The 13,846-nt window shown below is 52.2% G+C and overlaps 1 protein-coding gene across 3 annotated transcripts in view; it reads left to right on the top strand.

The window, feature by feature from the left end:
• CDC42BPB (CDC42 binding protein kinase beta) overlaps nucleotides 1-13,846 on the top strand; it is a 98,371-nt gene that overhangs the window by 59,279 nt on the left and 25,246 nt on the right. For all 3 annotated transcript variants that reach the window (XM_045901569.3, XM_045901568.3, XM_064571634.1), the window contains exons 9-19: nucleotides 1,643-1,722; nucleotides 3,469-3,635; nucleotides 3,720-3,839; nucleotides 4,638-4,771; nucleotides 6,216-6,458; nucleotides 7,902-8,012; nucleotides 9,503-9,747; nucleotides 9,856-9,961; nucleotides 10,396-10,520; nucleotides 10,942-11,047; nucleotides 12,971-13,119. In XM_045901569.3, coding sequence (XP_045757525.1) covers nucleotides 1,643-1,722; nucleotides 3,469-3,635; nucleotides 3,720-3,839; nucleotides 4,638-4,771; nucleotides 6,216-6,458; nucleotides 7,902-8,012; nucleotides 9,503-9,747; nucleotides 9,856-9,961; nucleotides 10,396-10,520; nucleotides 10,942-11,047; nucleotides 12,971-13,119 — 1,586 coding nt within the window. The remainder of the gene's footprint in view (nucleotides 1-1,642; nucleotides 1,723-3,468; nucleotides 3,636-3,719; nucleotides 3,840-4,637; nucleotides 4,772-6,215; nucleotides 6,459-7,901; nucleotides 8,013-9,502; nucleotides 9,748-9,855; nucleotides 9,962-10,395; nucleotides 10,521-10,941; nucleotides 11,048-12,970; nucleotides 13,120-13,846) is intronic.

Raw genomic sequence — 13,846 nt, 5'->3', positions numbered from 1 at the left:
TCACAGGCACTCCTCATTTCATGGTGCTCTGCAGATACTGGGTTTTTTACAGACTAAAGGTTTGCACGTGCCTCCAGCACATTTTGGGTGCCACTTCTGCTCACTTTGTGTCTCTCTGTCACATCCTGGTGATTCTCACCATATTTCAAGCTTTTTCACTATTACTGTATTTGCTACGTGATCTGTCATTAGTGCTTATGATTTGTTGAAAGCTCAGGTGATGGTTAGCACTTTTTAGCAGTAGAGTATTTTAAATTAAGGTGTGTACTTTATTCTGATACAATGTTGTCACACGCTCAGTAGACTGTAGTGTGGTGTGAACTCCTGCATGCACTGGGGAACCACACAATACACTTGACTCGCTTCATTGCGATACTCACTTTCTTATGGTGGTCTGGAGCGGAACCCAGCATTTCTCCCGAGGTACGCCTGTGCTCAGTGGGAGTAAAATCGAGTTACATGGCTCTTCTCCTCTGGAACTCACCAGACGTGCTTGTGCTGTATTTTCATGGCATTCGACTGTGTCACCTCTGCCACCATCTGGAAGCCCGCCACAGCCCTGTCCCCGCTTCCAGACTTTGAGGCCCTGAGCAGGCGAGGAGCCCTCCACTCCCCCACAGCGGGCTCCCAAGCCTCTGGGGCTCCGGTCCCCGCGCATGAGCTTGTAGGCTTCCTGCTGTCCCGTGTGCTTGGGTGTCTACACACGTGTTTCTATGGCAGGGGTTTGGGAGCAGCAGTGACTGTGTGGGTTCGGAGTCCTCCCACTGACGTCGTGGAGTCTCCAGATCGGGTCCTGGCTCTAGGGCTGTCGGTGTTTGGCCGCTCCAACAGGGCCTCTGGTGCATCGGTCGTCACCTTTAGCCCCAGAGAGTTTTGCGTAGAGGCTGTAAAGTTATTTGATCTCCTCGAACCCAGCCTTTTTTAGTCCATACATGTGACCTGGTTTGGGGATAGAGGGACTGAAGTTCAACCAAGTAGAAGAAAGATCTTGAGTGCTCCCTAGAGAATTCCTCTTACTCAAATAAGAGCTGAACTATAGACGACACGGAGAAAAGTAGTGTCCTGTGGAAAGGGTTTTCCTAGATTCCAGAGAAACCATTTCCACACTGACATCTCCCAGATGAATTATAACTTTGGTCTCATGTTCGATAAAGAAGGATCCTGAAGCTGAAAAACAGAGTTGGTAATACATTCACCTACAATACTCTACCTTGGCTTCCAAGCCTCTCTTCTGCCTTTGGCCTCTGTCTCTGCCGAGGGCCTGGGAGCCCCCAGGCTCTGCCCCGCGCCCTCCGGGGGCTGTGTGTGTGCACCATCTGTGCACCTCTCCTTAGGGCCACGTGGAGTGGTGGCTGCTGTGGCTACAGCGGGCTGGGCTGGGGTGCGCGTTGGGCCCGGGACATCATCTCATATGAAGCGGTGTGTTTGTCCTCTCTGCTGCGTTGTGAGCGCAGCCAGGCCCGAGAACAGCAAATTTGCCAGTGCTGTGCTCTCTGGCGGGGAACGCGTGTCCTCCATGTCCTAGAAAGCCACACGACTCTCTCTCGTGCACCCCTGATTTTACCAATGGGTAATATTCTTTCCTGCCTCTTTCCCTTTGTTTGAACATGGATTTAATTTTGTTGTATGTGTTCTTATGCAGGAAATATTACCTCCTGGTTCTCATACAGGCTTCTCTGGGTTACATTTGCCATTCATCGGTTTTACATTCACAACGGAAAGGTAGGTCTAGATTTATCCTTCTCCAGCCAGAGCCTCCCCTTGGGCTGGATGAGCAGTCTGGGGGCTGCTCCTGTTTGGGTGCATGCCTGCGTCAGTGTTGGGGGGAGGGCTTGTCCTTTGAAAGGGCCACCTGATGACTATACATGGTGACACGTAGCAGGCCTGGCAGACTTCTTCCACAAAGGGTGGTCTTTGTTACATAGTCTTCTTTTTTAACAACGCTTTGAAAATGGGAAACCCATCCTTAGCTCATGGGAGGTAGTTAGCTGACTTCTGACTTACAGGCCATCAGTGTTGGCAAGATCTGTTCTGAGAGAATGTCAGTGGCCGTGGCCAGCAGGTCCCTGCCCCGGTCATGCCCGGCTTTCATAAGGATTTTAGCCGCAGCGCTGTAGCTTCCACCGTGGAGCGCAGTCCCAGACGTAATGGAAATCTAAAGAGCCAGGAACAGAAGCCCCACGTGTAGCTCCAGCCCCCAAATACCGTGGTGACTTTTTGTACCTGTCAGCCTCTGTCTTGAATGGGCCTCTTCGCCAAGTTGTCACCGGCTTTCACAGAAAACTGGGCCAGGAGGAGAGGAGAGAGGAGGAAATCCAGGCGAAGTGAAGCAGCTGGGACCACGCAGCGCCTGAAGGAGGGCAACACAACTTGACTCCTGGCACCTCCCAGCAGCTCATAGCCGGACTGATGAGAATGCCTTCAGGAGAGGGTTGTTCCTGCCTGAGCCCTTGAAGCTCTCTTGGTGTGAGGTGCCGGGGTTAAGCAGCACTTGAGCCAGAGTGACAGCTGGTGCCTCGTAGTCCACAGGAAGGGGTCCGAGATGCCGTAGGCATACTGACCGCTTAATCCCTCCTGCAGAGGTTCCTCGTTTCTCTGGCCCGTTCTAGCTCCGTGGGTGCTTGTTACACCCAGGGGTTCCAGGCCCACCTGCCGAGGCTCCAGTTTGGTGGGTCAGGCCCAGGCCCTCCTTCTGGAACAGACCCCACGGTGCTGGCGTGCACAGCATGCTCGGGCCACCCTTGAGAAACACCAGCCCGGCCCTTCCGTACACGTGTGTGTGCAGGTGCCTTGGCTGCACTCAGTGTAGCAGGAGCCAGAGGAGTCTCCCCAGCATCGTTGTCACATTAAAAGCAAGAGAACTAAGTAACTTGTGTACCAGTTCAAGAATTAAGCTCTGAGTGCGACAAGCACCGTGGGCTTTAATCTGTGCACGTGGTGCACGCTGCGGGCCCGTCGCTGGTGAGTGGCTGGGCCGCCCACAGTGCTGGAGTTGAGAGAACCGTGCGGGTTGTTCAGTCTGCACGGGAGGATGAGCCCTGGAGGGTGGAGCGGCCCATCCCCAGAAATCGTCAGTCGGTCAGCAGCAGGAGGAGGCCCTCGATGGCCTGGGCATTCAGGGCCGTCCCGTCCCCTGTGGCCTCTGCCAGGCCCCCACGCTCAGATGCCCACAGGATACCGTCTCCCCTTGCATTTCTGGTTGAGTGTAAGTGGTGCCGTAGGGATTCCATTCCCTCCTTCACAGAGGCATTTTCTTTGACCACCTCAGAGGGCACATCCTTGTCTGTCACCCCCCGTCATCTGACCATTAGCCATAAGGAAGACTCTTCTAAATTCTGACTCTGTAGTCTTTTCACAGACAGTGTTGTTGGCCTGTTTGAAAGATGTGTGTTTTGCCCCAGAAGTTCTAAAATGCTGATGAGCTATGAATTCTCAGTAGATGAGAAAACCCTGTTGCTTCACTTACAGCTGTTTTTCCGACCGAGGCTCTCTGAAGAGCATAATGCAGTCCAGCACCTTGACCAAAGACGAGGGTGTGCAGCGGGACCTGGAGAACAGCCTGCAGGTAGAAGCCTACGAACGGCGGATCCGGAGGCTGGAGCAGGAGAAGCTGGAGCTGAGCAGGAAGCTGCAAGGTAAGGGCAAAGCCCAGCCTCCCACAGCCTCGGATGCCCGCCCTCAGCACTGGCCTGCCCTCACGCCCTGTCTCCCTTCCCTAGAGTCCACCCAGACCGTGCAGTCCCTGCATGGCTCCACCCGGGCCCTGGGCAGCTTGGCCCGGGATAAGGAAGTCAAAAAGCTAAATGAAGAGATCGAGCGTCTGAAGAATAAAATAGCAGGTAGGTGGTCTGTATTCTTGGGCATTCATCCCTTCAGAGAAAATTTTCAGTCCTTTTCGTAAGGTGGAAAAGGAGAAAAAAAGCTTTGGCTTCACTGAACCTGTTTAAAGGTCTCTTTTGTCTGTTCACTTGAGATGATTTCTCCACCTTGGCTTAGCTCAAATTACAGATTTTATAGTTGTAGCTAGTTTGTGTCTTCTAGTACTTCATCCACAAACTCTCAGCACATTTTACATTTCTCTGTCTTAATTCCCCTCTTTGTAGCCCTGAGACAGAATTGCTTATTTCTTCCTGAGGCTTTCCTCAGTGACCTTCTTTCCTCGGTATTTTAGATGCTGGATCTGTCCTCCCCCCTCCATCTTACGTGGTTCCTGGATTATCAAAGCTTCCTAAAGACTCAAGTCACTTTTGAGTCTTAACCCTCAACTGACACAGGGGTTAGCCCGGCAGTTGGCTCTCGTCTCCAAACCTGTTCTTTCTCTCCGTTTCCTTCCTAGAACCCCCCCACCCCCGTTGACGCTGAAAAGGGCCCGAGTCAGTTACACACAGAGGCTGCCCTGTGCTTGCTCAGGGTTAGCAGTCCCTGAGACGGGTGGCTCAGTGCCACGCCCGGGCTCACAGCCCCCGGGGCAGAGCCGTTACCCAGACGGGCAGCTCACATGGGTGGCTCAGCAAGTGGCACTTGACACAGCTCACGTGTGTGAGAAAGTCAGAAAGCTTCTAAATGATAAAGAGCATGAGGAATTACAAATAATTCACTCTCAGGAAGTCAGATGGTCTGTTTTCTCTTTCGCTCAGATTCAAATAGGCTCGAGCGGCAGCTGGAGGACACGGCGACCCTTCGGCAAGAGCATGAGGACTCCACACATCGGCTGAAAGGCCTGGAAAAGCAGTACCGTGTGGTGCGGCAGGAGAAGGAGGATTTTCACAAGGTAATCCAGGGTGTGATTTGCCATGAGAGGGGTGTGAATGGTTTCTTAAGTGGTGAGGTTGAAGTCGTGCAGGGGTCCGCGGACCTCTTCCAGGACCCTCGTGTGTGTCCTGGCCTGTACTGCCCGCAGCCCCAGAGGGGCACGAGTGCCCGAGGGTCCCGCCGGGCCACTGGGCACTCAGCCTCCAGGGTGGCTGGCCATGACTTCGTGGGCCTCCTCCTGGATGCTGACCACAAGCCTGCCCTGTGGGCCATACCCCCCAGTGAAAGTAAGGACATGGCGGTGCAGAGGGTCCCCATGTCCCAGCGTCCACAGGAACCGACCCAGCTGGGTTCATACGCTTGTGTCTGGTGCCAGTCCTTCCCCCCTCCCCGCCCCTGCTCCATCTGGCCCCCTGCAGCGGCCTCTCCCCACCCCCCCTTCTTTCAGAAGTGAGCTCTTCCTTACAACAGAGCGCTACAAGAGAGACCATTTGTTAAAGTTCGGGTAATTCCCCCCAAAAGGCTTTTATAAATTTGATTTTCGGTGAAATATATCAAACTCCATGATCATACAGTATGTTCATACCACAGGATCGTGTTTTCTGAAACACATTCATTTACACACTTAAGTTGTTAAACGCACGGTTTGTGATCGTTCTCTAAAATGTGCAGGATTTCAAACCCAGATTGTCCAGTTCCCCACGGCATCCTACCACAGCGCTCCTGTCTCAGTGCGCGACAGGAGACCCCGCCTCACTCCAGCTACAGTAACACCCAGAGCCTGGTCCTGGGGGCCCGGTGGAGGCATGCCCCCCCATGGGGGGAGCCTCCTCGCCAACCTGTTCACATCCCCGCCTCCCAGTCAGACAGGTACCGCGGTGACTTTGCCACCAGTGGTTAAGGGATTGGCTGCAGGGGGGAGGCTGCCGGGTGGCCGGTGGTGAGGCCATGTTGCCCGTGCAGCCAGAGGGACAACCACCCCCATCGCTCTCTCTAGTGAGGGTTAGCAATCCTGTCGTCTTTTTTCTATGATTCTTTACTTTGGTGGAAATCTTAGGCTTTTTCTTCTGTAACACATTCTTTCCTGAGTCTGCTGTTTGGTGACGTTCGTGCTCCATCCACCTGTGTGATTGTGTGGATGGCGCCGGGGAGAGGTTGACACCGGTGAGCCGGACTTGCCGCTGCAAGCGGGGCCTCAGGCTGGCTGGGGGAGCTTGGGCTTCTGGTCGCCGTGTCACTGGGGGTCTTTTCTGGAGTGAAGGTGACACTCAGCACCTCAGCTCAGGTGGCTTCTTTCAGGCACCTCATAGCGTGCTGGGGCCGAGCCAGAGCTTTTTTCAAGAAGGTGAGCTCTTGGGTCTTGGCCATGGTCTGTAGCCGGCATTTGCGGGGGAAGACTGAGCTTCCAGCCTTCCATGTCTTTGTCAAGCAGATGTCAAATAGCTCTCATTCTTTCTGTTCAGCAATTGGTCGAAGCTTCAGAGCGATTGAAATCTCAGGCCAGAGAACTCAAAGATGCCCACCAGCAGCGAAAGCTGGCCTTGCAGGAGTTCTCGGAGCTCAACGAGCGCATGGCAGAGCTCCGCTCCCAGAAGCAGAAGGTGTCCCGGCAGCTCCGCGACAAAGAGGAGGAGGTGGAGGTGGCCATGCAGAAGATCGACTCCATGCGGCAGGAAATGCGCAAATCTGAGAAGTTCAGGAAAGAGGTAGCTTTTTAGTTATTTCAGGGATTGTACTGTTTGGACCTTTGTATGATCTTAATAAAACATCTTGAGAACTCGGGCTGAATTATATAAATTACTTTAAAATAAGCCTTAAATTTTATGAGAAACCAAGTAAGTTGGCTTGCCAAGTTTTTTTGTATTTCTCAGCCCTCAGTATCTATTAGTGAAATTATTAAGAGATGTCTTAGGATGCTGATTGTTAAAAATTCCCTTTTAAAGCAAATAGAGAGGGTATTCATACCTCACAAATATAACATAAATGTGTCATGATTGATCCAGCACCGCGTAAGTGTGCGTGAGCCGCATGTCCCTGGTGGGTGCAGAGGGAGGGTAGGAAGAGCAGGCTCAGCCAGGCGCACCTCACGTCAGCCCAGGGGCTCTGAGACTTTGCTTTCAGGACGGCTTTTTGCTCTTAAAGATTGTTGAGACCTCCCAAAGAGCTTTTGTTTGTGTTGGTTACAGCCCTTCATATTTACCATGTTAGAAATGAAGACACTTCTTTCAGTTTAACAATAAACCCATCACATGTTGACATAAGTAACATTTTTTATGAAAAGTAACTACCTTCCCCTGTGTAGTGAAAAGAGTGGCATCTTTACATTTTTGTGCTTTTCTTTAGTAACTGCCTTAATAATAACACAACACGTAGGTTGTCATACCTATTTCTGCATTCAGTCCGTCGTGTTACACTGTTTTGGTTCAAGTATTTGAAGAAAACCCAGGTAATTAGAAAAAGAAGGGCCTTTATTCCCCCAGGGCCTCAAGACCCGACTTTGAGAACTGGCTGCCTGAGATGCTCCAGATGCCCTTCCACTAACGAGTGACATACTTTAAGCAGCCCTTAGTATTGAATTCTGTTAAAATTTGCTTAGTAAACTGAATCGGAAGGCCTAGAAGTATGTGATCTTTGTCACTTGGTCTCAACATGCTTGTTTGTTTTCTTCTGCACTTATTTTACTACCAGATACCTTTGTAGTTGTAGCTGGCCGTGGCTCCGGTCCGTGGAACCCCTGACCAGCGTTAGCGGTCACCCTGCAGAGGAGTCACTGTGGGGGACAAGGCAGGCCGCCGAGGCCCACACAGCCAGGGCTGCCGTCCTTCCGCTGCCCCCCGCTCCCACACACGCGTGACGATTGTCGTTTAATAATGAGTTCGTGTTCTCCAGACACCCGAAGTACTTGCTTCACCGTTCTGCATCCTTTCTTGAAATTTAATGCCAAATTATTGATTTAAATTAGAATTTGAACTTGTTTTATTACTAACCAGCCGTTCTGGTCAAGTCTTGAAGTGTGTTTTTCAGCCTTTAACTGGGTCTGAAATCTGATGAGGAGGGAAGGAGTCAGACGCTGTAGGACTGCGCTGGCCGAGGGCCCCTGTCCGGAGGGCCGGCTTCGTGCCAGTAAGCAGCGGGCCTTCCTCTTGCAGCTGGAAGCTCGGCTGGAGGACGCCGTTGCCGAGGCCTCCAGGGAGCGCAAGCTTCGTGAGCACAGCGAGAACTTCTCCAAGCAAGTGGAAAGTGAGCTTGAGGCCCTCAAGGTAGCGCCTTCCGGAGGCCAGACCGTCTCCCTGACTGTCGTGGTGGGCCTGTCGGGGGAGGGTGGCTGCGGAGAGACGCTGGGCCTGGAGAAGACGGCTTTATGGCAGCTTTTCCCTTTGAAAAGTCCAGTTCCTTCATGTTTTCCCTTCTGTAAAAAGTCTCAGGCAGTTTATAGGAAACCCTGGTAAACTAACACCTGATACCTACCATTTATTGAGTTTCTTTTTGTTATTTAAGATTTTATTTATTTGAGAGAAAGAGAGAGAGAGAATGAGGTGGGCATGAACAGGGAGGAGGAGGGAGAAGCAGGCTCCCCGCCGAGCAGGGAGCCCGACGCGGGGCTCGACCCCAGGACCCCGGGATCGTGACCTGAGCCGAAGGCAGACGCTTAACGACGGAGCCGCCCAGGCCTCCCTGTCTCAGGTTTCTAAATTCAGTGGAGTCCATTTCTGGAAATGTTCCTTGAAGCCCACATCCTGCCACTGAAGTTGAAGGGACAGGCTGGTGGCCCGGGCGGGGCAGCCAGGCACCTTGGGAGGGAGCGAGCAAGCGAGCAGAGAGCGCTAGTGGTAGAACAGGGGTGAGGAGGCGGTAGGTCTCCTTGTTAGCCTCGTGCGATCTCAGGTGCGCGAGTTGCCATTCTGAGCCTTGGTTTCCTTGCCTGCGAAGTGGGGACAGTGGGCCTCCCCCTCCCCCAGCACATATGTCGGAGCTGCCTGTTTCCGTCCTCTTGCTGCTGTCTGGTCTGGCCGGCGGCAGCCCCATGGGCCTAGACTTCTGCCCCCTTGTGCCCGAGTGCTTGTCGCCGTCCAGAGGGACAGTCCGTGCTCCACGTGGCAGCCGGAGTGCGTCCTGTCCTGTGCCCACCGGCGGCTTCCCATGGCTCCGGGGTGACTTGACCCTAACGGCGCCCCTCCGGGCACTTCCCCTTCCCGCTCGCCCCAGCCACCCCGACACCCTCCTGTTGTGCACGCAGCTCGCTCCCAGCTCAGCGCGTTTGCCTTGCCGCTCGTCGCCTGACACGGCGCTTCCTGTGTCACCACCTCAGCGCCGCCGTCTCTAACTGTGCGCTTCGTGCCACCCCCCGTTCTTGGTCGCGCTGCCTTGTGTTAGCGTCTTGTTGCTTAGTCCCTGGCTTGTCGTCGGTCTCTCCCCCCTGCCCCACGAGAGTAGAGAGCGCAGTGTAACCCTGTTACTACAGGGGGCCCGACACATAGTCAGCCCTCAAAGCAATATTTGCGTGATGAACCAACAGTGGGAGGAGGCTTTGAAGACCCTTCCTGTCAGGGCATAGAGACAGCTTCTGGAGTCCTGGGCAGATTGGGGCACGTCCCTTCAGCAAGGCAGATACTGTCAGCCCCTGGCATCCGCCGCTGGGGCCAGATGTGTCAGGTGCAGCGCCTGTCGCTTGGGGGGGGGGTGACAGGCCGCGTGGCCCTCGGGAGGACCCAGAGCTCTGTAATTAACTTAATCTAACCTTTATCTTCAGATGAAGCAAGGAGGCCGGGGACCAGGTGCCACCTTAGAACATCAGCAGGAGATTTCCAAAATCAAATCTGAGCTTGAGAAGAAAGTCCTGTTTTACGAAGAGGAGTTGGTCAGGCGTGAGGCCTCCCATGTGCTGGAAGTCAAAAACGTGAAGAAGGAGGTGCACGATTCGGAGAGCCACCAGCTGGCCCTGCAGAAGGAAGTTCTGATGTTAAAAGACAAATTGGAGAAGTCAAAGCGAGAGCGGTATGTGTCCGTGCGCTCCTCAGTGTCGCGGGTGCTGGCTTGTGCCCCTGCCCCCCTGGGGGGCTGGCTCACTGGCTTCTGACTCCCTTCTCTCTCACACCTTCCCAGGCACACGGAAATGGAGGAGGCGGTAGGCACAGTAAGAGATAAGTATGAGCGCGAGAGAGCCTTGCTTCTGGAGGAGAACAAGAAGCTCACGGCTGAGAGCGAGAGGGTAATCTGCGCCCCCGCTCGCGGCCGCAATGTCCTCGGTCACGTGTCCTGGGAGCTTAATGCTTACGGGAAGTCATAGGTTTGATCTTCAGAATGGGGTGTTTCACTGGGTTAAAAGCTGCTAATTACCCCAAACCACCAGCTCTTATCTCTTAGTGTGTTCAGATTTGTATTGAGATGTGACGGAAGTTAGATACACTCGAAAAATCTACATTGAAAACTAAGTTTGGGATAATGTCTCATAACGAGGAAAGCTTTCAGACTCTTGAGAAGAACTTGGGCTGCAACAATGCTGATGTCCTATTTGAAGAGCACCCTTTTAGCTTCTAGCTTCCCACGGAGATCCCCAGAACATACAAAAGGTTAAAATCTTAAAAAAAAAAAGTTTAAAAGGCACCAAATAACAAGTCGTGTGGTACAATTGTTTAATTTCAGCTTTGTTCCTTTGTGGACAAACTCACAGCTCAAAATAGACAACTGGAGGATGAGCTGCAGGACCTGGCAGCCAAGAGGGAGTCGGTTGCCCACTGGGAAGCTCAGATTGCAGAGATCATTCAGTGGTATGTGCGTGCCCGGCCGCGGTTGTCCCCAGCCCTGCCTGAGCCCGTTGGGCTCTCCTCACCGACGCGGTTTCTCTGAGGCCTCAGCACAGACCTCTCTGCTCTTTCCCCGAATCGCTAAAGTCGAGGGGCAGCAGCTCTGTCCAGTGCTCATCACATTGGACTAAAGGTGGAGAAACCGCACCGAGTCACTGACGGTGTGGGTCAGGCTTGCACGCCCCCTGTGTTCTGGTGAGCGGGAAGCCAGGCCTCCGCACAACTCAGCAGAAGGGACTTGGGGCTGCCCTTGCTGGCAGAGGCATTCGATGGTCGTGGGCGACTGTTCTGGCTGATAGGACACGGCGTCACTCTGTCCCGTGGGAGGCAGGAACCTGTTCTCATTTTCGGTTCCTCTGGCTCACGGGGTATGGTCCTCCTCTAGGGTCAGCGACGAGAAAGATGCCCGAGGTTATCTTCAGGCTCTTGCTTCTAAGATGACCGAAGAGCTCGAGACTCTGAGGAGCTCCAGTCTGGGGTCCAGAGCACTGGTAGGCTTTGTTCTGAACTCTGCATTTTGATGGCGATGGAATTCATTAATGGCTTTCTGTTGAGCACGAGTGCAGCTCAGTGCCAGGCGGGTCTCACTGATGAGGCGGGACTTCCATGTGGCCAGAGCTACCCAGTCTGAGGAGCTCAGGGTCTGCGCGTTGCCAGGAGATCACGGCCTCTTCTGATAGCGCACGCTCCCACAGCCTGTGATCACTGCGTGCTGGGCTCTGTGGAGGGATCCTCCCCAGGACGGGCTGCTGCCCTCACGGACACTGGTCCTGTTCATTCTGTCATCCGCCTGGGCAGTGGTCCGTGTGTTTTGAGTGCCGGGAGCGTGGCGAGCTCTGGGCTGAACGCAGCACTGTCTGCGCCCAGGCTCACTTCTGGGCACAGCCACGCGCAGCCCTCCTGCTCCCATTTGCCGTTTGCTGTTTGTACGACACCTGTGTATGTGTGTAAGTTACTGTGTGGATAACGTATGCAAGTAACAAGAACGGTAGAGTGGAACAACTCTATTAAAACTTTATCCAGAACTTAATAAACCCAAATTTTCATCCCCACGTTGTGCTGATTTGAAGGTATATTTACCCGAAAGGGGCAGCACCTTTCAGTGTCATTAACCACTCATCCCATCACCCAAGCACCCGGCACATTTCATACTGTCCTGTCGAAGAATACAGCCATGTTCTTTGCTCTTTAATTGGAAAACATGGTTATTTTTAGATTTTAGATTTATAAAAACCAATTCAAATGATCAGATATTTTTTGTTTCTACATTTTCTTTTTTCTTCCAATCATGTTTACATGTATACTCGCACTTATGAACTGCACTGAATAAACTTAGTGCAGAAGCCTTATAAAAGATGAAAGAGGGGCGCCGGGTGGCTCAGTCAGTTAGGCGTCTGCATTCTGCTCAGGGGTCCTGGGATCGAGCCCCGCATCGGGCTCCCTGCTCAGCGGGAAGCCTGCTTCTCCCTCTCCCACTCCCCCTGCTTGTGTTCCTGCTCTCACTGTGTCTCTCTGTCAAATAAATACATACAATCTTAAAAAAAAAGAAAAGATGAAAGAATACAGTCGTAGTCCTTTTAGCAAAATGGATTGATTGAGATTCTTGTCACAGGATATTCCTGTTGGAGGGCTGGATAAAAGTATATTTCCTTTCTGTCCTGAGAAGTGTATTGTTCACCTGTTAAATCCGTGTATGATGCAGTCATCTGAAGACTCGCTGAGTTTTCTCTCACTTGCTGGATTTCAGTACAGTCGTTAGTGTCTAGATGAAGCGCCACTCTCTCTGTCCCTACGCACCTGCACCGGGTTATCTTTCTTCTCTTTACTGTGTGGACGGAAAATGAAAAATCCTGTGTTAAAACTTTAAAAAGGCCTATCAAAGTGGTATCCCCAGACTTCTGTCCCTCTTGAAAGCGGATGGACTACATCGGGCTCAGCAGGAATAGGACACTGTCATCAGGCTGGCTTCATTAAGTTACCCCCTCCCTCCCCCTCCCCTTCGTTCGGTAGGAATGACCGGTGAGTACGGACGTAATCTCTAAGAGTGAAATGGCAGAATGTCTCCAGATAAAGGAAAAGTAAGACAGCTGAGACCTCGCGATATATCTTAGGTTTGTAAGAGAGTCTAGTGGGCTCAAATAGAAATTACACTTGAGTTTCAGTTTTATTCTTTTAAAAAATAAGAAAAGGTACATCTCATTCCTTACAAGATATCTAAGAATAAAAGTCACAAAATGCCCAAACTAAAACTGGGTCTGATGGACTTTGATAATATCGAACGGTATCAAATTAATATGTAAATTAATTAATATTTAAATGATAATAAAAGTTTTAGAAAAAAGATGAAGTACCTGCCAGCATTTTGTTTAACAAATAAATAGCTTAACAGCGTATCTGCAATATTTCATCTGTAGGATCCCCTTTGGAAGGTTCGCCGGAGTCAGAAGCTGGACATGTCTGCGCGGCTAGAATTGCAGTCCGCTCTTGAGGCAGAGATCCGGGCCAAACAGCTTGTTCAGGAGGAGCTGCGGAAAGTCAAAGACACGAATCTCTCCTTTGAAAGGTACCTGGCGCTGTGGTCCGACCAAGCGGGGGGCTGTGTGACCTTGGGCACGCCCCTGTCCTGTGACATAGTTGACTGAAGGAGCTTTGAGCAGTGGGACTTTCTGGGCACCTAGTAGGTGCTCAGTAAGAATCGACTGGACGAATGTGCAAATGCCCTTCACCTACTGGAGGGTTATGTTAGTGTTTCCAAGGAATAACGAGAGTGGTATGAGTCCACAGTTCTGAAGGGTCAGTGTCTGTGTGTGTGGAGGGCGATGCTTGTCTTCCCCGTGCTGGGTGACAGGACATGGCCACACGTCTGGTGGGTACCTCTCTGGGCTTCTTTTTCACCTTAGTGCTATTCAGTTCATCAGCTTCGAATTTTTCCTTTTAACCTGAAACTTACTTTAAAATACAGGTGGAAGGTGGTATGCCTATTTGAAAGCTCTTTTCCAACCTCATACAGTCATAAGAACACCATTTACACACGAGAGTAAAGTCAGCCAGTGTGTGATGAGGGGCCACCACCAGCAGATGCTGCCTGACGTGCCCAGGACACAGTAGTGACCCGCTCGCGGCTTCGTAAAAACCAGGCCTCCCGACTTGTAGTGGCAGTTGATGTGGAAGGTGGGGCAGGCTCCTCCCTGGAGGCGGTGGGCACCTGGGTGTCGCTAAGGATGTCACTGACAGGATTACCGAGTCACACGTTCTGTTGGTTTGGAGCTAGAAGAGTAATAACAGCTACC

This window comes from Mirounga angustirostris, unplaced genomic scaffold (genome assembly GCF_029215605.1).
Source record: "Mirounga angustirostris isolate CCGP_5_RB_7025 unplaced genomic scaffold, mMirAng1.0.hap1 SCAF_9, whole genome shotgun sequence".
Lineage (NCBI taxonomy): Eukaryota > Metazoa > Chordata > Mammalia > Carnivora > Phocidae > Mirounga > Mirounga angustirostris.
Note: the sequence above shows the minus strand (reverse complement) of the source record. Positions and strands in the feature narration are given on the sequence as shown.